The sequence below is a fragment of the Aulonocara stuartgranti genome, assembly GCF_965226115.1.
Source record: "Aulonocara stuartgranti genome assembly, chromosome: 3".
NCBI lineage: Eukaryota > Metazoa > Chordata > Actinopteri > Cichliformes > Cichlidae > Aulonocara > Aulonocara stuartgranti.
Window position 1 is genome coordinate 74209082 of NC_138941.1, and position 23594 is coordinate 74232675.

Sequence of the window (23594 nt, forward strand, 5' to 3'; positions counted from 1 at the left end):
ATAAACCGTGCGAGGGGAACGATAACGACGACAAGAGTCTCCCGATCGTTTACTCTTGCTGTCCTGTGAACAACATCGCGTGGTGTTAATTGTTTGCTGTTTTCGCGATCGCGTCGCGAATGAGGATATCACCAGGTAAACTCGCCACATTTTAAACATTTTGTTGTTCAACAGCATCACGACTGACGGAGTGTGTTTGAGATAACCTCACACGTGTCACAGGTGACACATTTGGCGTTTTTTTGCTGGTTTGTCGGTAGGAGCTACTGAAACGCAAGACTGCCACACATCTGTTCGACCAACGCCAGTTGATCTAAACGCCAGTTGATCTGGAACACCGGCAACCTTCTGATTACAAGGCGAACTCCCAACTCTTGAGCCACGATCGCCACCTTAAAAGTATAATTAAGGTGAAGTTAATGGAAAAGTGGCAGGCATGATGGGACAGAGAAGGTAAAGGTAGTGGGACCGTAGAAGAAGTCAGAGAAGTAAAAAAAACGAGGATATAATTTCAAGAGTAAGATTTGGTCACACAGGGTTAAATAGCACACTTAAAAAGATGAATAAGCACGAGACAGGAGGCATTTGATCATGTAATGTTAGAATGTGGTAAATATAGGTGGGAAAGGCAAATACAGAAATCTGAATCACAGAAAAATACAGTTCAATTAAGGGTAACAAAAATATTTCAAATGAGTGCCGGTCATGGAGTTTATAGAGCGATATCTGTGTTTTTAAGAGCAACAGTGTAACGATGTCCAGAAGGTGGCGGTAATGCACCTGAAGCTGTTTGCCAACCGCTACACAAGGATAGAAGAAGCAGCAGCAGCTGCAGGCTGTGGTGGCATCGAGCACTAACGGAATTTTCTCCCGGAGAATGAAGACGTTGCTGACGTCACTGCTCCTCGTGCTCGGTAGGAAAGTCGCTCTGACCCTGTTTGAAGGCGCACGCGCTCACTCAGGTGTGTGCCTTCCAACAATAAGAAGTGTAACGTGAGTTTACTGTGAATCCGCGCGCTGTCCTGAACTTCACCATGTGATGAACCGTGTGTGTCTGCGGCCTGGTGGGGGCGCTGTTCCTCTGTATCCGCTCTTCATGACGCACTGGAGCAAATATTTAACCCTCACGTCACCCGGCTGAGGGCACCGCCCTGTTTGTCGGACAGTAATGATGCGGAGCTGGACTCTTAGCTGGGCTGTTGCTGCTGCAGAGTTTGTGTCATGTTGTGTTTTTAACTGGCAGCGAGTGAAGCTGTAGATCATTTAAACATAGGATACAGTTCATCTTCTCTATAAATCCTCTTTTTCCAGCAACACTGAAAACAACCAACTGTTAAAACAAACAAGCAGCACAAAACAATATGAAGCAGTATAGTGGAAGCCATTGTTGACAGTCACCTCATGCACTGTTTGTATATCCATGTCCACACATGCTTCAGTGGATGGCTGCACATATTTTGCACAGTTAGCTGCTGTTGTGTAAAAGCAGCAGGTGTCCACAGAGATCTGACTTAAGATGAGGATAAAAAGTAAAAAGCAGCTTTTCTTCTGTTTTCTGCTTCATGTGTGCTGAGTCAACAATGTTGTGTTGATTAGACGTCTAAGCAGCGTCTAAATGTCAGGGTTTAAATGTGAGGCTGTCAAGACGTCGAGCAGGAATTTGCAAAGTGCTGAAAGCTCAAAAAATCTCTTCCTTCTCTTTTCAACAAGCTCAGAAGATGTTTTTCACCTCAGTGTAAGGAAGTCGTCACTAACCTCTGATGCCTTTGAAACATCTGTTGGTTTTGTGTAATTACTCATTGTGTGGCTGTGATGGACGTTGTATGTTTGTAACTTTCTGAAGCCAACTGAAACACTCAGTTTGTGTTCTTGTTTGTGTCTCCTGCCAGTTTCCCAGCATGCCCTGACTGCAGTGGTGGAGGTGTATGAGGGCGTAATGTCTGTCCTGTTGCCCTGCAAGCACTCAGGTTTTATCCCTGAGGATGACCCCACAGTGCTGTGGACTCGTAGTGATCTCAATCCTAAATCTGTCCATGTGAGACGAGAAGAAGCAGATGATCTCAGAGGGCAAAACCAGCGTTACAGCGGGCGCACGTCGATGAGGCCTGATGCTTTGGACTCTCTAGACTTCAGCCTCACTCTGAGAAACCCAACAAAGACTGACAGCAGCATCTACACCTGCTCCATCAGTGATGGGACAGAAGATCAGAGACTGAGAGACATCCAGCTGCAGGTCAAAGGTCGGTAATTAACCTGACCTGAACAGAATGAAGGTTTTGGGATCTCTTAAAGTAAGACGTCTGTTAGTGGACTGGTGGTGCTGAGAGAAGCTTTAATGAAGTCAGTCAGGAAAAGAACCTGAAGATCCCAGTGTGTGATCCAAACATCTCTGCTTTTAAGATTAGACATCAGACTTTCATTTTGATAAAGCTCCCTGTGATCTGGATCTTAGTGCTGCTGCTACAGGCTGAGGCTGCCTGGTTTATGGTCTGTCTGAGCTCCTCTTTCTCCTCGTTCTTCCCCATCACCAAGTCATGCTCATAGATCTTTGAATTCTTTTCTGTGTAAAACACTCCAAACTCGAGTGCTCTCACAGATGGATGAAGGTGAAATCAACGTGGTAAGAAAATAGTTGGAGGAACCTAATTAGAAAGGGAGAGATTCAAGGATTCAGGTCAACAAGCTGCTGTGACTATCAGTCATTGCTAACAGCTAAAGTGTAGCTTTTACATGTTTCAGTGCAAGTAGGGCTGCACGATTTTGCATAAAATGAGAATCACGATTTTTTGGCTTAGAATTGAGGTCACGATTCTCTCACGATTTTCTTTTCCAGTATAAATATTTATTGCACTTATTAACTGCACATCAACTTCGTAACAGGTGAGACTGAACATAAAAACAATAAATAAACATAAAAACAACAAAATGTTGTCCTGCTTGAAATTCCGTCTCCACCGTTGCTCGACGCTGCGTGTATAGAGCAGGTAGTGCAACAATAGAAAAATAGTTGTGGGACGGCACTGTGTAGCGTTTGTCTAGGGTGTTGATCATTTTCCTAAATCCCTCGTTTTGCACAGTGTTGATGGGAGCCATATCTTTGGTCAGGTGATAAGTGATAGCCTCCGTAATGTCTTTGTGCCTGCGGGAGTTCGACGGGTATAGGGAAGCGCTGTATAAGGTTCCCGTTATTGATGTTTGGGTGGTTGACCGGGACGGATTTTCTCCTGTCACTTTCTCCTCATCCCTGACGTGCTCTCCGTGGTTTTTTCCTGCTAATGTTAGCATCACACGGCACAGCTTCTGTATCACGTGGTATAAGGCTCCGCCCTCGTCATTTGTTGAGCAGGAAGAGAGAGCGCTTGTTTTCATGCAGAGTACGTCCCGGATCAAAATGCGGTACAATCGTCGTCGTCTTTTTTTTTTTTTTTTTTTTTTTTAATCGTTGTCATTTGGAAATGAGATCGCACATAAGTATGAATCGAGATCGCGATTTTCTAACGATTAATCGTGCAGCCCTAAGTGCAAGTAAGGAATAATCCAACAATAGCTCTTCCAGCCTGATTAAAACCCATGTTAATACACACTGTATGTGTTTGCATCATATATAGTCAGGACTACTGAGCGATGGTGGTGGACCACCTAGAACAGAAATGCCAGGGACGATGTTTTTGTCCCAGCCCATTAAAGTCAGTCTGTCGGCATCTCTCAGGTTTCATTACAACTGTTCATTTTAAAGCTCAGTTTTTAAGAGCCTAGTTTCTTTTGCAGGATGTTTCACAATATAAATATATATAATTTATCAAACACATCATATACAAAACTAATATGTGATTAGAACTATGACATTACATGTAAGCATTAAGTCTAACGTCTCTTCTTCTCCTGTTCTCTTTCTTATCTTTGTCCATCTTCTTTCCTCTCTGTCTGAATTACAGCAGCTGGACCTTTAGCTGCGACACACTGTGAGACAAACTGCACACAAACAGTTTGTGTGTTTGCTGATGTTTGTTAACACTGCATTTGAAATTAGCTGACACTTAAACATCACGCGGTGTCCGCTCGCTTCTCCAGTGCGAGCTAGATTCTGTAGACATGACTTACGGACACGTGCACTCCCACTTCATCCCTGAGTAGAAACACTAAACCTAAAGTAACCAGCCTGTTTTGAAAATGTAAGAAGTAGAAAGTTCTGATACCTGAAAAATTTACTTACGTAACAAAGTATTTGTACTTTGTTACTTGTGACTCAGTAACATTGATACCCAGATCTAGTAGGTCACGGCTATGCTATTACTTAAAGTGTGTCTGCTGTTTCTTCTTCTACAGTTGATATTGTGGTTTCTCGTCCTCTCAGACCAGCAGGTGGAGGTGAAGGTTGTTGGAGGCTCAGACTCCGTCATCCTGCCGTGCCAAATCAAACCTGACCTGCCTGAGGACACCACAGTGGAGTGGACTCGCTCTGACCAAGAACTGGTCCATGTGTATTCAAACAGAAGTGACGACCTGACGAAACAGGACGGCCTTTACAGAGACCGAACAAAGATGAACGAAGACCTGCTGAGAACTGGAGACCTCAGTCTGACCCTGAAACACCCCACAGAGAGGGACAGTGGAGGATACATCTGCACCATCTACAGGGACAAAGACATCCTGAGACAGAAAGTAGTGCTGCAGGTCAAAGGTCAGAGCTGCAGATTAAGACCAAAGGTCAATGCAGGAGGTTAAGGTCAGAGTTCAGAGGTCATGTGTTTGTTTAATGTTTCTCCACAGAACCGTTTCCATCCTGGGCCACAGCTCTCCTGGTTTTCCTGCTTCTTGTTCTGGTTGTTTCTGCGGTTCTTTTATTTAATTTCTGGCATCACATCATGTCATGTGAGTGTCTCCTACTACACTACCCATAATGCCACAGCATGACTTTACTAAACAGTGTGTGCTGCATTGATCTGACACAGAGGCTGCATGTGGACAAGCTGTTCTTCTTCTGTGGTGGTAAACAGCAGCTGACATGGAAACATGCTGACAGTAAATGTTCCTCCTTGAGTTGTGCTCAGTCATGTGGTGGAGAGCTTCAGATGTTCAGACACATGAGATCTTCATGGTTTCTGTGCTGATGTGTGTGAGACATGGCCGACTGTGGAGTCACCGATTATTTCATGAAGTCTTATCTCGGCTTCCTAGAACCTCTCCTGCTCAAGCCTGTGAGCATCACCCTGTTGTCTCGTCACACAGCAAACTAAAGATCCAGGAAACACAAGAAATTGAAAATAATCAAATCTAAAATGAAACACATATTTAAAAAGAGCTAATGTATTAGCTCTTTTTAAATATTAGTCTTTTTTAAACAACAAATAATGTGCAAATAGGAAACTAAATATATTTTCTGTCCACAAGTTCAATAAAGATTCAAATGAAATCAAAGCGATTTTATTTTCCCGTCCAAAATAAAGTTTCCAACTTTTACAGATGAGTCATTTTATAAATTCACGACAGCAGTGGACGTGCTCTGGAGTGAGGCTCACGCTTATCTTTGTTCCCAGCTGCTGATGACCTGCTGAAGAAGCTCTGTCATGACTTCAGCCATGTGGGAGGTGCATGAGCCTCTTTACAGGACGAACTCATTCATGTACCTGTGCTTTTATTTAGTTTATGTTTAGAATTACCTCTAAAAACCTGCTGTTACCGTCTGTACAGCTCATGTTGTGTTCATTGTCTTCTCAGTCATTCCGGTGGAGGTGGAGGTGGTGGAGGGGGCGGAGTCTGTCCAGCTGCCCTTCAAAACCACAAAAAACCTGCCTGAAGATGTTAAAGTGTTGTGGGAACGCTATGATCCCAGAATGAAGGCCCACGTGTATCACAACGGCTCCGACCTGCCTGAAGAACAGAGCGAGGTTTACAGAGGCCGGACGAGGATGAGGGGAGACCCACTGAGGACTGGAGACCTGAGCCTGACTGTGGAACGGCCCACGGAGGGAGACGGTGGGGAGTACAAGTGTTTGGTGTGGAGGAGGGGAGACTTCATCAGAAAGAAAACCGTGAGGATCAGAGTCAAAGGTGTGTAGTGGTGTGTGTGTGTGTGTGTGTGTGTGTGTGTCTCTGACTGTCTTGTGTCTCCTCTGCAGGAAGAGTTCAGGTCCAGGATCAAACTGCTGGTGAGCAGCTCTGACATGAACCATCACTCCTCCACGTCCAGCACTGTGGGGAAAGCTGTGGATTGTAAACTTTCAGTCACGTATCAGCTTCCTGTCACACACGAGGACTTCCTGTTAAGGTCAAAAGTTCATCTATCAGCAGCTTCTTTATTGTAAAAACTCCACCCGAGTGTTTCAGAGGATGATGATTCTCGATGGTGGTCTTTTCAGATCTCAGTGTTTGGGCATAAAATCCCAGATATGACCCACAATGATGGACAGCAGCACCACTGCAGTATCAGCGGTGCTGGTTATTCATCATGTGTGTACTTTAAAGGAAGGAACGAGCAGCAGCATGAGAATAAGCTCCATGTGTGCACTTCCAGAGAGGATGCGGCTTCATCACATGCACAAATCAGCAGTTGCATTTGAGCTTTATTAGCAGAGCCTGTCGCTGAGCTCTCTATTTAAACTTCAATCAGTCTTTTGCAGTAACTTGAACATGTTGGTGCTCAGTCAGAGCCCTGCATATATCAGTGAGTTACTGCAATCATACGTAACGTCTGGCTCTCTGAGGTCAGCTGATCAGTGCTTGTTGGCTTTCTATTCATTATAAAGTGATCGAGCTTCATTACATTTAATAAAATCACGTGAAGAGTGAAAGGATGGAGGAACAGAACTGCTGAAGTGCAGTCTGTTTACATATTCAGTAGGGCTGCAACGATACACAAAATTCACGGTTCGGTTCAATATTTTTTCGATACAAAAGAATGTTCATGCTTTTTAAATTTGTCATTTATTAAAATGATAAATATATATTTTAACTCAAAAGTAGTTTTTAAATTTAATGTTGCTGAAACAACAAAGTAATAAAGAAAATAAATATATCTGATTGAGGAATCACTCATCTTTGGAAAAGAGAGTTTATTACAGACAAATGGCTCTTTCCAAAATAAAAGCCAATAAATAAAACCAAAACAGTTCCAAAGGCCAGATCTGAATGAGGGTGGGGGAGGTTCAGTTTGCCATGTTGCAACTAGCTTAGCTTCTGTCTGCTAGCTTGCCCTGCGCTCAGTGAATCTGCGTTCGACTGCTCCGCCTAGGCTGCACTGTCGAGCGCAGATCCACTGAGCGCTCAACACAGACAGCATCGTCAGAAGGAAAGTTGATAAAATAAATTACAAATGTTGTATTGTTCGATACATATGCGTACCGAACCGAAAGCACTGTATCGAACGGTTCAATATCGATACGAATATCGTTGCACCCCTAATATTTAGGGATAACTATCGTGCCAATGACAGAATATGTTTCTAATTATGGAAGAAATGTCTTTATTAATAATAGAAGAATTGGAGCTGGTGCACGCCTGTTTCACTGACTGTTACAATCACTGTTTACACGTATGAATATCTATAACTATGCAAATATTATTAAAGTTATTTTATCCTTTCTTTAAAAAAAAAATCTGTTTGTTGCAAAAAAACATATAATTAAAAGTCAATTGACCTTTTTTTTTTAACAACTGTTGGATTATTCAAACAGGGGTGGATCTATGGGGACAAGGGGGGGCAACTGTGTCCCTCCTGTAGAGCCCGCCCCCCACCACCCACCACCACAACTTCTGTATTCTCAAAACACTTTTCACCTGTTCTTGTTTTTCCGGTGCACAGTGGGAGGTTTTCCCCTCTAAAGCTTGTTAAAATCCTCTTGTTCTTGTTTTTTACAGCACATAATGACACAATAAATACAGGGTGGGCCATTTATATGGATACACCGTAATAACATGGGAATGGTTGGTGATATTAAAGTCCTGTTTGTGGCACATTAGTATATGTGAGGGGCAAACTCCTCAAGATGGGTGGTGACCATGGTGGCCATTTAGAAGTCGGCCATCTTGGAAAACAACATTTGCTTTTTCAATAGGCAGAGGGCCATGTGACACATCAGACTTATTGAAATGTCACAAGACAAACAAGGGTGTGCTTGGTTTCAACGTAACTTTATTCTGTCATGTCATCACAGCTGGTACAAATTAGACTTACAGACGACCGCTTCTGGTCCCCAGGCCGTATGTTTGAAAGTCAATAAACAACACTGAGAGGCAGTCGACGGTTTGATCTCCTACAAAAATAAAATTAAGTAGAGCCTGAAATCTGTTCTAATAGAAACTGTGTGAATCCTCTGTGGGGCTTTGTTTTGTTACAAAAACATCACAAATATGAATACTGCATAAATCCTGGAACACAGCATTTATATTAGCTGTTGGAGTCCAGTCACTCTGACATGTGTGACTGTAGATCTTGGCTGTGTGCTGGCCAGCTGTCGCGTCTCACTCCAGCTCAGAGGATCCAAGCGATGCTGCTCCATCTGCACTCTGCTGTCTCCTCCTCCTCCTTCAGTCTCTCCTCCTCCTCCTCCTTCCATATGGTTCAGTGAAGCCTGTAGCTCCACCTGCCTGACAGCAGCTACCAGCAGACAACATGCACCTCCTGTCACATCTCCAGGATGTCTGAACACGAGCCCACGTCCACGTGAAGAGACCTCATTAAAACAGCAGAGCTGCGATCAGCTGAGTTATGATCAGAGATATGTCTGTGAAGGTTCTCAGTCATCCAGGTCATCGTAGTTCTTTGCAAGCTCCTTTGACTATGATCAGAGATGAAAAAGCACCTCTCATATTTAAAACTGTTTCCTGAACAAATCGACTTTATCTTCGTATTTATTGATTCATGATTGGTTTTGCCCTCCAGAGTCAACAGCTCATTTAACAGCCTGTTTATCGTATGTAACATTGTCACCATGACTACGAGTCGTTACTCATTGTTAGACAGCTGATAATAACACGGCTGTAGTTCTCATTATTTAAATCATGATATAATCAGAGGTGGGTCGACTATCCAAAAATTGTACTCAAGTAAGAGTAAAGAAGTACTTGGCGAAAAGACTACTCAAGTAGCGAGTAACTGTTTGAAATGTCCGATTTATTTTTTAAATAAATGTAATCAGACAAACAAAAATAAATAAATATACAAATTTTAGTATTTTCAAAAGGAATACATGTAAAAACATCAACAAAATAAGGCACAACTATTCTAATTTCAGTTTTTCACAACATAAAGCTTTTTCACCAATACCTGCAGTAAATAATATAAATATATAAACAGTGCAAACTATTTCCAGTCACAAGATATGCTGTAAACATTATGTTCATGTTTGCTCCACGTGGCACATCAGCCTCAGAGGAAACAACGAGGCATCCTCATTATTTAAATCATGATGCAATAATAATACTTTAATTAATAATAATCACAGTGTGCCTGTAGGCTGTACTGTGAGCTCTACACAGAAGGAGGAGTTCCACATAACCCGTGGCAGCTTGTTGTCACGTGACACCTCATTACTCAACAGCTAGGAAGGTGTGGGGGCGTGGCTTGTGCCTGACAGCATGCGAGCGGCCTCCCACAGGCCCGACCTTTCTGCTCCTTACAACAGGCTCGTTACTGTGGACTTATTTCGTTTATGTGGAATTATTATTTCACGTCACGGCCTTGGAAACACTGCTTTAAAACATCGCGTGGCTGTTTTTGATGTTACCGCTTCTTTTCATTACACGCGCCTGTGTAAAAGAAAATAACATCCTCTCGTGATTATTCCTGCTGTGGATCGTGGAGACTTTAATCACATTAACATTATGTATATTTATAAATAATATATGAACATCTTACTGGAAGAATTACTCCATGCAGACTGGTGGGTGAGCCTCGTTCACGCCCACCAGCAGAGAAAGAGAGCGAGCTCGTCTCTGCTGTCAGGGAGGAGAGAAAACAGGAAGAGGCTTCAGCTCTGACCCCCACGGGCTCTACTTTCTTCTACTTTTAACAGAAAATGTCATTTACAGCGCTAAGTGACGTCATCCTCACTCCGTTACTCACATGAAGAAAATATTCATACCGAAAAAGAAAAACAAGAAAAAGACATTTATTCATTAATAACGTTTATGAAAGAGGAGCCTTTTCTTTCTTTATTCCCACCGAAGCTTCTGTTGTGAATATCTCACAAAAGATTTAAAGATGTATGAAATGAGCTCTCGGGATTGGTCAGAATTAACCAATAAAAAGGTGCTAAATTTTAACCTCTTATAAAGATGGAAAACAAATGTAGTATTTTTATTTAATATATATGTATGTAGATATATAGATATTTTACTGAATTAAAATCCATGTCTAACGCTATCCCAGCTTCTAGCCGTGTGTAGAACAAACGTGATGATACAAAATCAGACAAACACGTCCAAACTCTGAGGCTGTTAAACACAAGCATGAGGCCAGAAACATCGGTGACCAGTGCGGGTATTAGAGGAGACACAGCCGTCTGTCCTCTCTGTGCTATTTATTCTGGACAACACGGATGCCAACAGGGTCAGTGTTCATCTGATTATTAATATTTAATATTAATAATTATTATAATTATGTTATCATTAAAATAATGAGCACTACAGCCATGCTGATTTCAGCTGTCCAATAACGTTTGTAAGAACTCGTAGTCATAGTGATGATAATAAATATGATAAACACCGCTGACTCACTCTGGGAATTATTTATGGGAAATTATTACTTATGGGAAAAAACATAAATAATTCAGTTAATACATTAATCAGTAAATACAAACATGTTTCGATTCGTGCAGGAAACCGTTTGAAAAATTGAAGGTAACTCAGCTGAGTGACGTGTGGTCTGCTGGTAGCTGCTGTCACGTAGGTGGAGCTACAGGCTTCACTGCGACATATGGAAGGGGGAGGGGCAGAGACAGACCAGCAGAGTGCAGGCGGAGCAGCATCACTTGGATCCTCCGAGTCCTGCTGTGAGACAGCGACAGCTGGCCGACACACAGCCAGCATGTACAGTCACACATGTCAGAGTGACTGGGCTCCAACAGGAAGAGCAATAAATAACAGGACGCAGCATTTATATCAGAGTAGAAACATCACCTGTGTATAAATGATGGTGTCAAACATATGGCCTGGGGGCCAGAAGCGGTCGCCTGTAATTCTAATTTGTACCAGCTGTGAAAAATAGAACAAGTGTAAAAAAAAAAAAGGTTTAATTCAAATTTATCTGTGCAGAATTTTATTTTATTTTATCTTTTGCAGCAAGCACAAGACTGTGCCATGATTTTTTATTTCTTTTTTTTATTATTATAAAATAACATTATTAATATATCCATATTCATCCATGTAAACAGGGATTGTAACAGTATAACAGGCGTGCACCATCTCCAGTCATCTATTATTAATAAAGTGATTTCTTCCATTAAACGTATAGAAACATATTCTGTCATTGGAACAATTTTATCCCTAAACATGTAAACAGACTGCGACACTTCGCTCTGTTCCTCCATCCTTTCACTCTTCACATGTTCTTATTAAGTGTAATCAAGCTCGATCACCTCATAAGAGAAATTTCAAGACAAACAGTCACAAAGTGATTAAAATTGTGTAAATGAAAAAAGTCAAAGGACGCCTGCACAGTTGGGACGTCAGCGTCTTTATTCAATCTTCTGTGTTATGTTCGGTACCCAGAAGCATCACCATCTGAAACACTCGGGTGGAGGCTCGCGATGCACAAACTGCTGATAGAGGAACTTTTGACCTTAACAGGAAGTCCTCGTGTGTGACAGGAAGCTGATACGTGACTGAAAGTCCACAGTCCACAGCTTTCACCACAGTGCTGGACGTGGAGGAGTGATGGTTCATGTCAGAGCTGCTCATCAGACTCACACATACTAAATGTTGTTTAACCACTGAAGCTCCAGGCTTATGTGTTTTTATTTCTCTGAGGTTTTTGGTAATGAGTATAAAAGCTCAGCATCATCAATGAAGAGAGAGTTATTCTAAAATGACGTTCTTGTATTTAGACTTTAGTTTTATTTTACATCATAACACAGTAAAGCTGTGATTATTAAGCAAAGAAAAAACACTTTATTCCTTTTTGTTACGAGGGTAAAAAATACGGTTGATGCTGCATTTGAGTTAATTGTTAACTGAGAAGCATGAGGGCACGTTTATCGTAGAGCTCGTAATCTTTACAGAGGTAGAAATGCAGGAGAGGACAGCAGTGGGAACAACCTCCACCTGAGAGGAGACGGGACCATCATATCATTGCCTACACATCTGATCTGAACACGCTCCGTCTTAGTGACTCAGTGTTTGTGTCTGTTTGATGTCAGTGGGGATAAAAACCAGAGGCTCTGATGTTCATGTGGACGCCTTTATTTCAGGTTCTGAGTGAACAGGAAGTTTCTGGACCAACAGCGTTAACAAAGGACGGCGTTGTAGCCGCTGTAGTCAGTTTACTCGCAGAAAAACCTCTAAATTCACCTGACTGCTGTAGTATCTGATTGTTGCTGTCAAAAGTAAACACACTCCGTCTACAGAGAGGCAGAAAGCTTCAGCTGCTGTGAGGTGTGTGCCTGTGTCCACGCCTGTGGTTCCTACCAGAGGTCAGTCAGTCGTATCCTGTGCTCTCATTGGTCGCTTGAAGACTTCTTGACGCTGCAAATCACATCCCGTGTGCGTGATGATGCACTAAGAGCAGTTTGTCAGGCAGGTGTGTCTGTGTGTGGATCCTTGTGTGTTTGTAGAGCGTCTCCTCTGTGACGTCCTGATGAAGGTCAGCTGTGCTTTACAGGACGTCAGCATCCCCGTCTTCACGTTCACAGCCTGAAGAAGTGAGAGGAAAACAGAGAGGTCAAACACACAGATGTCAGTGAGTCCACTCTGCTGTGTGAGCAGCTCTTCACTCCTGTTTCCACTGAGTCCTCTGACTTCAGTGATGACAGAGAGGATCAGACTGTGTCCTCTGGATCACTGTGGGACACCTGTAGCTGCTTCACTCTGCCCTGGATCAGCTGACAGCTTTGTAAACGTGTTTTCATGGGTTGGTTTGTTCCAAGTGAACTACAAACCATGTGACCAACTTCAGCGCCACAAAGAGGATTTACATGAATGTCGCGCTTAGTTTGCAGCTGGTACTGACTGTGCACGTCTATGCTGTTAGCTACCTCAGACTTACAGCATAGATGTGGTAGCTGATCACACTTACACACCATCAAGGAAGTTTTTTTATATCTGGAGTTTGTTTAGAAGCAGATCTGGACCACGCCTCTTTCAGCAGCGCTCTTATCGTAGGTCAAACCCTGAATCTGACGCTTCGTAGTCGGAATGAGGAAATCGGATTCTGACACTCAGGAGAAAGCTCAGGGATATTTGCCTGTTCACTTCATAACTCACAACTCTTTCAGCTTCTGGAACAAATTTGTGGATCACAGTCAAGGAGCCACCAAAGGACACCTGCTAACCATCGGCATTATGGGTAGTATAGTAGGAGACACTCACCTGACATGAAATAGTGACAGAAATGAAATAAAAGAACCCCGGAAACTATAAGGACGAGAACCAGGAGAAACACGAGAGGCTCCCAGTATGACCACTGCTCTGTAAAGACAGACAACAAACAGTGTGACCTTTGACCTCTGAGTCCATGTAATCTAAGCTGTATTGAGCCAACAAAGTCCTTTGATTGTAAAGTAAAGACTACTTTCAGTGATGTAATCTTTATCAACAGCAGTCGCTGAAGCTTCTTGCTGACCTTTGACCTGCAGCTGCACATCTGTCAGTCTAATTTGTCCTATCCTCCTGTTTCTGACGGAGCAGGTGTAGGTGGCGCTGTCAGACAGTTGGAGGTTGGTCAGGTTCAGGCTGAGCTCTCCAGTTTCCAGAGCGTCAGTCTTCATGGATGTTCGGCCGCTGTAACGCTGGTTTTGATCTTTCAGTTCGTCTCCTTGACGCTGACGCTGGTGGACGGTTGGAGGACTGAGGTCGGAGCGACTCCACACCACCGAGGGGTCAGTCAGATTGAAAGTGTCAAACTGACAGGGCAGCATGAACGAGTCCCCCTCATACAGCTCCACACCAGAGGCATGCTGGGAAACTGTGAGGACATATAGAGAGACACCGTGTGTCATGTTTGAGGTAATAATCATGATCAGACCTGCTTACAGACGTCAGAGCAGACAGAATGATGATTACAAATGTTGAATTCATTTTCATTCATGCAACATGAATTAAACTGGAGAGGAAGCCCATCATCCAAAGATGCTAAACACAAAGCACATCAAACAGGAAAGCACAGGAAAGGAACAGAAATCTTCAAAGTAAAACAGGAAGTAAAGTGTAAAAGGGCCAGAGGATAAAAGGAAACCATTTACAAGCACAAGCAGAGTGATACAGGATTAAAAGTGAAAATGCTAAAATGCTAACAAAGGAATCGGGACGGGGGGTATCTTGTAGGCTGGTTTACAGGCACCGTCAGGCCTAGTGAGGGTGTCCCGCTACCCTCACTAATGAGGGTGATGGATGATGACACACGCCTGCTGCTGATCAGCCTCGTCTGGGGGAGCTAATTAGGAGAGTCGCTGAGCACCCATCGTTCCGTGACAAACCGTCGGCTCAATCAGTACACAAAGCCGTTGTGAAGTGTGTGGTCTGCAGCTTGTGTAAGGTTTCTTACGGCTGCATTTGTTGTTTCACGCAGGATCGCGGAAACAGGAGGACAAGCAAGCGCCAGGAAACAGAACATATTTTCAGTATAGTAATTATGAATTACTTTCAGTAATTAGCATAATGCAACACTTTTATGAACACTAAGGAATAATGTAAGTAATGTAAGTAATAGATTACTTTTTGGAGTAACAACCTCACCACTGACTGTGACCTGATACAGTCTGATGCTGTTCATGCAACCACCGTGCCAGCTAACAGAGCATATCCACCAGTATCTATGAAGACTCGTGCTAACCACTTTCAGATTCATTTGCATCTAAATTCTGTTTTTTCTTTCACTGTTGCAAAGTGCAAACATGACAATTTTCATGAAGTTAAAAAGTAATCTATTACAGCTTTAAAACAGGAGACAGTTGATTTAGCCTAAAATCTTGTGTTGCCTCAAGTCAGTCGCTGCGTTGATGTTTGACAGATTTCAATGAAAGTTTCTGGTTGGAGCAACAAACAGAGCTCAGATTGAGCTCTAACCAGACTTCAGGCTGACTCATCAGAATCAGAATCAGAATGGGTTTATTGCCAGATGTTGAGGTTTACAACATTAGGAAATTGCTGCGGTGCTTCAGTGCAAACAATAAGAATTAAAGTGCTATGTAGAAAGAAAGATATGTGCATGAGATATACATGAGATATATACATGAGAATAAGAATTATGAGTGCTACGTAGAAAGATATATACATGAGTGCAGGTGGTGATCAGTGCCAAACATGGAATGATGCAGTGACACAGCGTAGGGTCATGTGTTAGTGGCGGGGACAGTCATGTGGTTATTGTTCATGTGTCCAACAGCAGAGGGGAAGAAACTGTTCTTATGGCGAGAGGTTCTGGTGCGAATGGACCGGAGCCTCCTGCCTGAGGGGAGCAGGTCAAACAGACTGTGTCCAGGGTGAGAAGGGTCAGCTGAGATCCGGGCTGCACGCCCCAGTGTCCTGGAGGTGTACAGGTCCTGCAGAGATGGGAGTCTGCAGCCAATCACCTTCTCAGCAGAGCGCACAACACGCTGCAGTCTCTGTTTGTCCCTGATAGTGGCTCCAGCGTACCACACGGTGATGGAGGAGGTGAGGATGGACTCGATGATTGCAGTGTAGAATTGCATCATCGTCCGTGTTGGCAGGTTGAATTTCTTCAGCTGCCTCAGGAAGTACATCCTCTGCTGGGCTTTCTTGATGACGGAGGTGATGGTGGGCTCCCACTTGGCTCTTTAAACCTCTGTTCAGGTGCAAAAGTGTTTCTCCTGTTCCTAGTTTCCCTGTGTTTGTATGTTTTTAAATGTTTCACATCATCAAACTAATTCAGATATTAGAGAAAGATAACACAAGTAAACACAAAGTGCAGCTTCTAAGTGATTAAGGGGGGAAAACGGTGCCTCAGTTAAATCACTTTAAGTTTAGATTTAAAGCACTAAACAATCAGCTCATACAGGACAAAGAATCTGTTTAAACAGCTGAAGCACAAAGAGCCACGTAACAGCTGAACAAGGTTTACTTAACGCTGTTTCAGTATATGTAGGTCAGCAGGATGTGTGAGCCGAACTCACACAGAGAGGGTTACACACCATATCAAACTTCTTCACACATGGACCTGTGAGCCACGTTTCCATCTTTTCTCCAAAACTTTCAAGACTTCCATGTTTCTAATGAGCGTACAAACCTTGTAATAAACATGATCACGTCTGTGACGATGATCAACCTGCAGTGAGTGCAAACAACCTGCATTCAGACTTCAGAGCATTTCTTACCGTCGATGAGGAGAAGCAGGAACAGCAGCAGCATCTTCATCCTCCTGTGAAGTCGACACCAGCACAGATGCCGTTAAACACTCGGACGCTCCTCTGCAGCTGCTGACGCACAAATCAAACGTTCCTCTCGGCCTCTGCTGTCTGTCTGTGGCAGGAAACCACCGAGAGCTGATATGAGATAAAGAAGCACCAGTTTCAGTGTTCGCTGCTCTTCATCAGTCTGAGCTGCTGTGGTGATTCTCCTGAACTCTCATCTATGTTTTAATCGTTTCATCTTTATGCATATTTATATGCAGCACATGTTTTAGCCTTCAAGTTTCATTTTTTATTTTCATTTTAACTTCATCAGCTTATCTCAGCTCCCAGCAGCAAAGCTTTGGTCTGACACAGGTTCTCTTCATGCAGATGTAAAATTTTACTGTGTTTGTTAAACTTCAGTCTGAGTCTTTCCACTGCAGGAGCTACATCTATTTGTATTTTAGAAAAATAGAGTCCATGAGTGACTCAGACATCAGCGCTGTGAAGCATCTTCAGCACACAGTCGAAACCAGCGACTCACACTGGAGGTGAATGTAATCTTGCATCTATGCGGGTCAGCGATCCTCGAGAGGAGTGAAGACAAAATGTACAAACTGACCTCAGTTCCTGGATCAACGAGGTCTGTGTTCATTATGCAGTAAGTAGCAGCTCAGCCTGATGCTGCTGTTGCACTTTGAATTTATCCTGTGGACAGTTTTGGGATCGGCCTCGTTGTGAGTTCACATCAGTGCAGTGACAGACTTTAAACTTTCACTCACCTCCACCACCACAACCAGGGCATGCTGGGAAACCGTGAAGACACACAAACAGCAGCATGCTGTGGATTTCTTCCACAGAGCACACAGTGGACTGAAGGTCAAAGGACCTGCAGAGCCCAGAGAGCTTTTAGAGAATGAAGGTCACAAATTGTGTGTTTAGCCTGAAAGCTAAAACCACAGCAGTTAACGGGACCCACCGATGCATCGACACTACGTTCATGCTGAACCTTGATGTGTGTTAGAAACCAGAGAGAAATCCTGGATATGATGAACCTGCTCCATAGTTCAGGCTCTGGATCAGCTACAGTTTTATTTACTTATTTGTTTTTATTTATTTATTATCAGCTGAGTGATGAGGTGTCATGTGACCACCGTGTGCTGTGTGGAGCTGACAGCGTAGCCTACAGGAGACCCAGTTAAACCTTTATTTATGAAATCATTATTATCATAATGGTGCAGATTATAATTACACATGTCAATAATAATATGAGTTGTTGTGTTTTTAATCTCAGATCATAACTCAGCTGATCGCAGCTGTCACTGACATGCACACTGAGCGCAACATTTTAATGCAGCTCTGCTGGAGATGTGAGAGGATGTGCGTGTTGTCTGCTGGTAGCTGCTGTCACGCAGGTGGAGTCACAGCGAGCTGCCGTGAGCAGACACAGACTGCACATATAGGAGAAGATGGGAGCTGCAGCAGGAGAAACAGCCCAGCAGAGTGCAGACGGAGCAGCATCAGTTGGATCCTCCGAGCTGGAGTCAGAGCTCAGACACGGACATGTGCAGAGACCGGAGCAGCCAGCTCCAGCAGGTGTCCAATTCATGTAATAAAGCCACAGCAGCGCTCTGACTTTATTTTTAGATTCTTTCATGATGTGGAAAACCTGAGATTAATCTTGGATTTGTTTTCTTCACACACATCCTGGAACAATCTGGAGCTGTGTTTGTGGGCTTTGACAGGATCCTGTCTGTAATGATAATAAGCGGCTGTGGGACTGTGGCACACACGTTTCCATGGCAACAAACACAGAAAAACGTCAAAGCTTCCCTGTTATCGCCTCACAGCGTGTTCGTGTTCACACGTTGTGTTTTTAATGTAATCACAGTATTCCCACGGACACGTCGCGGTGCACCTTTCACTGACTCGCTAGATCTCAGGTTTATCTGTAAATTTATATTACACATAAATACACATATTTTTGTGGCCTAAAGGTTTTTTTATTTTCCTCAATTTTAATTATTTTAGTGGTAAAATCATAATTTTCCAACCTAAAAAATAATAATAGAGTTATAATGTGGTTTATGAGCGCATAGGAGGTGACATTTTCATTTTCTTTAGAATATGTTGCATAAAGAAAAATAGCTCTGTGACTTCATAAGAAATCTCTCTGGTCAACAACTTCCAGACTGAGTATTTGGTGGATATGCTCTGAGTATTCAGGATACAGGCGGACAAAATGGTGATGGCTAACCAACCTGATATAGTGTCGGACAAACAGAGGATGACGGCCGTAGTGATAGATGTACCGAATGACAGCAAAAGCAGGAAGAAGGAACATGAGAAGCTGGAGAAGTACCAAGGGCTCAGAGAAGAGCTGGAGAGGATGTGGGACGAGAGGGGCATTATATTGTTTTATTTCATAAAGGTAAGTTGAGCATTTGTACTGCATCACTTTAAAGGACTGTCTCCTTCTCTGTATGAGATCTGTGAGTCTGTTTTTCTCTGGCTTCCTTTGATTTGAGTCAGAAACAACAACCTCACACCGACTCCATTCTGACATCCGGTGGCTGTTCTACCCTGTTTGGTGCCCTGGGCGAACACTCCCTCTGGCCTCTGTTGTGGTCAGTGCTATCCTCCATGCTGTTGCATGGTGGGGCAGCAGGTTGGGGGTCACAGATGCCAACAGACTAAATAAACTGATCCACAAGGCCAGTGTTACACACTTGGATTAAGATGAATTGAAACCAGTGTAGCTTTGTGACTTAGTTTTTAAACTCAAAGGCTAATGCTCCTTACAGGAAATAAACATAAACAAAGGATAGTGTGATTCACCAGTCTTCATTCGCTGGTACTGGTATAGATCCACAACAGCGCCACTAGGGTTGCCAACCGTCCCTTAAAATACGGAATTGTCCCGTATTTAGAAACAAAAGTACACGTCCCGTATTGAGCTAATAAGGGACGCACTTTGTCCCGTAATACAGTGAGAATCAAAAGTAGTCTATAACTTTTAATGGAATTAACGCTTTGTTTGAAAACATAACTCCCAGCCCCTCTCCTGCTTTGTGACCAATGAACTGACAGCACACTTATGACAATTCGAGTATGACAATTCAGATTACGGCTAATCTCATTGGTCGAGGAAAGGTCGCTTACGGAGAAAATACCGGAAGACAACAGATGACCACAACAAGAAGCATGGCCAACAGGGAAACAAACGCTGACACTGCGGTGCAAGTCTCGGACGACAGTACACCTAATGCTGGGCAGACACTGTGCGATTTTCAAACTGCACGATTGACTCGCAGGGGTTAGAAGTTCATAGGTCACGATGCAGGTCTCACACTATACGGCCCGATGCTCTGATGCGACCTGAGAGCTCACACTGTGCCTCCGTAAATTGACTTGTGTCAAGCCAGTCTCCAATTCGAGACTTGCAGTCAAGCCAGCCTCCAGTTTGTTTTACGTTCCCTGTGTATTCAAAGTATTACGGGAATGGATGTGGAAACCGGATTTCAAAATAAAAGCCAACTTCGAGTGAATTAGCAGATATGTTAAGAACATAATAACATATAATTTAGGCTTTTTTTTTTTTTTACAAACTCTAATGTTAGATCTATATGACACAGCCTTGTACCCTAATTGTGCCCTGTCACTATCAAGGCCATCTTATTTTGGATTTCAAAGTAAAAGCCCTGTGAATCTTCATTTTTGAACTACTCTTTCAATGACTTCATAATGCTCTTAAAAGCAAAAGTCGTATTTCCAAATACTATTCGAACTTTATATCAACACTTTCCAACCACAGTCTTTTTCACAGTAATACCATATCAAGTCAGTCTGACTTTGCCTTTCATAGTAATGGCCCTTTGAAATTGCTGATATTTGACTTAATCTTCTAACGATTCAAAATGCTCTAAAATGAAAAATTCTTGTTTCCACAGGGTAATTCCACTTTAGATCAACAGTATACAGACCCACAGTGATACCATATCAATATCAAGTCAGTCTGATTTTGCTTTTCAAAAATAAAAGCCTTTTCAAATTGTCCATAATTGACCTAACTTTCAGTGATTTCAAAATGCTCTAAAATGGAAAATTCGTGTTTCCACAGGGTAATTCCACCTTAGATCAACAGTATACAACCACACAGTGATACCACATCAATATCAAGTCATTCTGATTATGCCTTCCAAAATAAAGTCCACTGTGAGCGACCATCTTTGAACAGAGGCGGGGGTTTACGACACCAACTCTCTGCCATCTATAATCCAGTTTTGAGATCCCTTCCCAGACGCCTTAACGCCCACTCACATCCTGGGCCATCTGATCTCAGGAATTCGCATGATAAGGTGGGGCCAGGTTTCACAATAAACCCACCCGAAACTCTGGCTGATTGGGGCCCACACCCAATTTCACACCTTGGCTCAGGTGATTAGAGGATCATCAGGGGGTCCTTTTGTCCCTCTGTGGGGGGTCACTCCCACTAGGTTTATATCTGGGACTCTCCACCATTTGACCTTAGAACTGAAGAAGCTTCTCGGATGAGAGGTGAAACGTCTTCAAGTAACTTAAAGAAGTTCAGACGCTTTTCTTTGCAAGCTCCTTTGACTTCCAAAATAAAAGACTTTTCAAATTGCCAAGATACGACCTACTCTTTTAAAGATTTCACAATGCTCTAAAAACGAAAATTGCTGTTTCCACAGGCTAATTCCACTTTAGAGCAACAGTATACAACCCCACAGTGATACCACATCAATATCAAGTCATTCTGATTATGCCTTCCAAAATAAAAGTCTTTTAAAATTGCCCATATCTGACTTACTCTTGGAACGATTTCAAAATGCTCTTAAATAGAATTTTGCTGTTTCCACAGGCTAATCCCCCTTTAGATCAACAGTATACAACCCCACAGTGATACCACATCAATATCAAGTCATTCTGATTATGCCTTCCAAAATAAAAGCCTTTTCAAATTGCCAAGATACGACCTACTCTTTTAAAGATTTGACAATGCTCTAAAAATGAAAATTGCTGTTTCCACAGGCAAATTCCCCTTTAGATCAACAGTATACAACCCCACAGTGATACCATATCAAGATTGCTGCCATTTCCTCGTGGCCAACTTACTCTTACAAAAGACATTTTAATGTTAATGAGATTTTTTTTAACTGCATAAATAAAGGTTATATAAAAGTCACTGCCAAAAACTGATTGCGGCTTCTACCTTGTTACACTAATGTTGTTTGTGGCTCAAGATGACTTTATGTCATCCATAAGGGATGCATTTGACATATGTTTCACATAGTATAGCCCAACAAGTTACTTATAGCAGTTTAAATACGAGCAATCAGTTTTTGGCAGACAATCACTTTTTGGCACAACACCGGCGCACTTTTTCCATAGGCATGCTTCTAGTGGTGGGCACATGAAGAACATGAGGGGCGTGAAAGCTCGGGGAACCCTTAACCAATTTCTTGTCCACCAGGCCACGGCAGAAGCACATATGGTATGTAAACATTGGTTTGCTTTTTTAAACCCTCTGGTTAAGGTTAATATGGGCATGTGCAGTGAATATCAGCTCTATGTGGCCAGAAGTGTGATAATATCATTTATTTTGTGTAATAAACAACTGCAAGGATAGATGATTACAACAAATAGATGACTAATACATAAAAGTAATACATAGATTAATAATGATGATGAGTTATGATGCGTAATCATGGGAACAAGCGGGTTTACAAACAGGAGCAGCTGATTAGAAAAGCTGAAATAATACCTCAACTGAAGCCAACTGTACTAAATGCACTATATGTGCACTGTTACAATAATGTTTTTCGTTCTATTGCTTTCTATTAATTTATATAATTTTAAGTTAAGCAGGACAGAGTTCTTTTAAAGAAAGACTTACTTATATTCTCAAAAGTTAAGCATGACAGGCTTCTGTTTAAGAAGGAGACCTGTTTTACTGTGTTAATGTTGTCATTTTGAGCTAAAAATAAATGGCTAAATTATCATTTGTTTCCCATATGGTCATATCACAAAGAATATCCATCTGCTTAAATCAAATTCAAGTCAAATGGTTAAAAAATAATTTCACACACAAAAAAAGAGCTACCACACTGGGAAGGGTGAAGACAACTGGGTTGCCCGGCCCTGGCCACGAGGTGTCCCTTATTTATTTTTCAGGGAGTTGGCAACCCTAAGCGCCACGAGGTTTCCACACAAACTAATTATTAGCTCCAGATGCTAATCATTAGCTTCATGGCTAATTCACATCTCTACCAATAACTTATATACTAATGACACATAGTGGGGATCAGTGGCCAAGTTTCCCACATCCACATCAACCCTGTGGACTTATCTTTAGATACATCTCAAGTTATTTTCCTATATTGTATCTGCTTACCTGCAAATGTATAGACACAGTGCATCGTTACACATTTGTACAATCTCACAGCTCTTTTAGGCGCACTGCTTTATGGTTAGTGTCTGGACTGATTTACTCAGCTAGAGCTGCTCGTTTTAGGGGATACTCCCTCTTGTGGTACAACGGAGCAATAACTACCCTGATTGATTATTTTACAACAACCAAAGAAAATGACATATTTGAACAATCAGAACATAAAAAAATATAATATTGTAACTAAAAGATTATGGCAGGGGTGTCTTGTTTTGTCTTTCTTGTCCTTGCACCAGTAATGTTGTGCAGCCCACGAACACAGTTCAACCGTAACACTAACACGAAATCATCAAACTGTAAATTACAAATTATAAACAGTTATTGATCCATTTACCACGAGTCCTAAAGCGTATATTTATTTTCTTACTCTTATATTTATTGTTTGTTTGCTTGCACTGCTGTAACTGGAGCCTCGTCGTCTCGTCTCTCTATATGCTGGACTGTTTGTAGCGGAGACGACAATAAAGTGACTTCAGCACAGCAGCAAGCAGGCGCACCGAGGGCTCTCGCGAATTTCGAAAAAAGAAAATCGGTACAAATTAGAAGTCTGTATCATGGTGTCTGCTATTTTTGTGTTTGTCGCCCATATCAAAAACCACCACTGACTATGTGTGTTAGAAGCC

General features: G+C 42.4%; 4 protein-coding genes across 6 annotated transcripts in view; 2 read left to right on the forward strand and 2 right to left on the reverse strand.

Annotated features, from left to right (window-relative positions):
- Window positions 1-7836, forward strand: part of LOC309703684 (uncharacterized protein) — a 36411-nt gene extending 28575 nt beyond the window's left edge. Inside the window, exons 2-5 of the mRNA XM_082528635.1 lie at window positions 4360-4681; window positions 4771-4872; window positions 5719-6051; window positions 6120-7836. Coding sequence (XP_082384761.1) covers window positions 4543-4681; window positions 4771-4872; window positions 5719-6051; window positions 6120-6163 — 618 coding nt within the window. The 5' untranslated portion in view covers window positions 4360-4542 and the 3' untranslated portion in view covers window positions 6164-7836. The remainder of the gene's footprint in view (window positions 1-4359; window positions 4682-4770; window positions 4873-5718; window positions 6052-6119) is intronic.
- Window positions 1-23594, reverse strand: part of LOC309703515 (butyrophilin-like protein 2) — a 227160-nt gene that overhangs the window by 70653 nt on the left and 132913 nt on the right. The gene's annotated exons all lie outside the window — the stretch shown is intronic.
- The window catches only part of ephb4b (eph receptor B4b), a 230111-nt gene continuing 209483 nt past the window's right edge, over window positions 2967-23594 (forward strand). The window contains exon 1 of the mRNA XM_082528365.1: window positions 2967-3217. Coding sequence (XP_082384491.1) covers window positions 3128-3217 — 90 coding nt within the window. The 5' untranslated portion in view covers window positions 2967-3127. The remainder of the gene's footprint in view (window positions 3218-23594) is intronic.
- LOC309703667 (myelin-oligodendrocyte glycoprotein-like) lies at window positions 12369-22988 on the reverse strand. The gene is made up of 5 exons (XM_082528617.1): window positions 22918-22988; window positions 16488-16655; window positions 13778-14119; window positions 13525-13623; window positions 12369-12849 (listed from the first exon to the last, which is right to left on the reverse strand). The coding sequence occupies exons 2-5, from the start codon at window positions 16525-16527 to the stop codon at window positions 12812-12814; spliced, it is 519 nt and encodes a 172-aa protein (XP_082384743.1). The 5' UTR covers window positions 16528-16655; window positions 22918-22988; the 3' UTR covers window positions 12369-12811.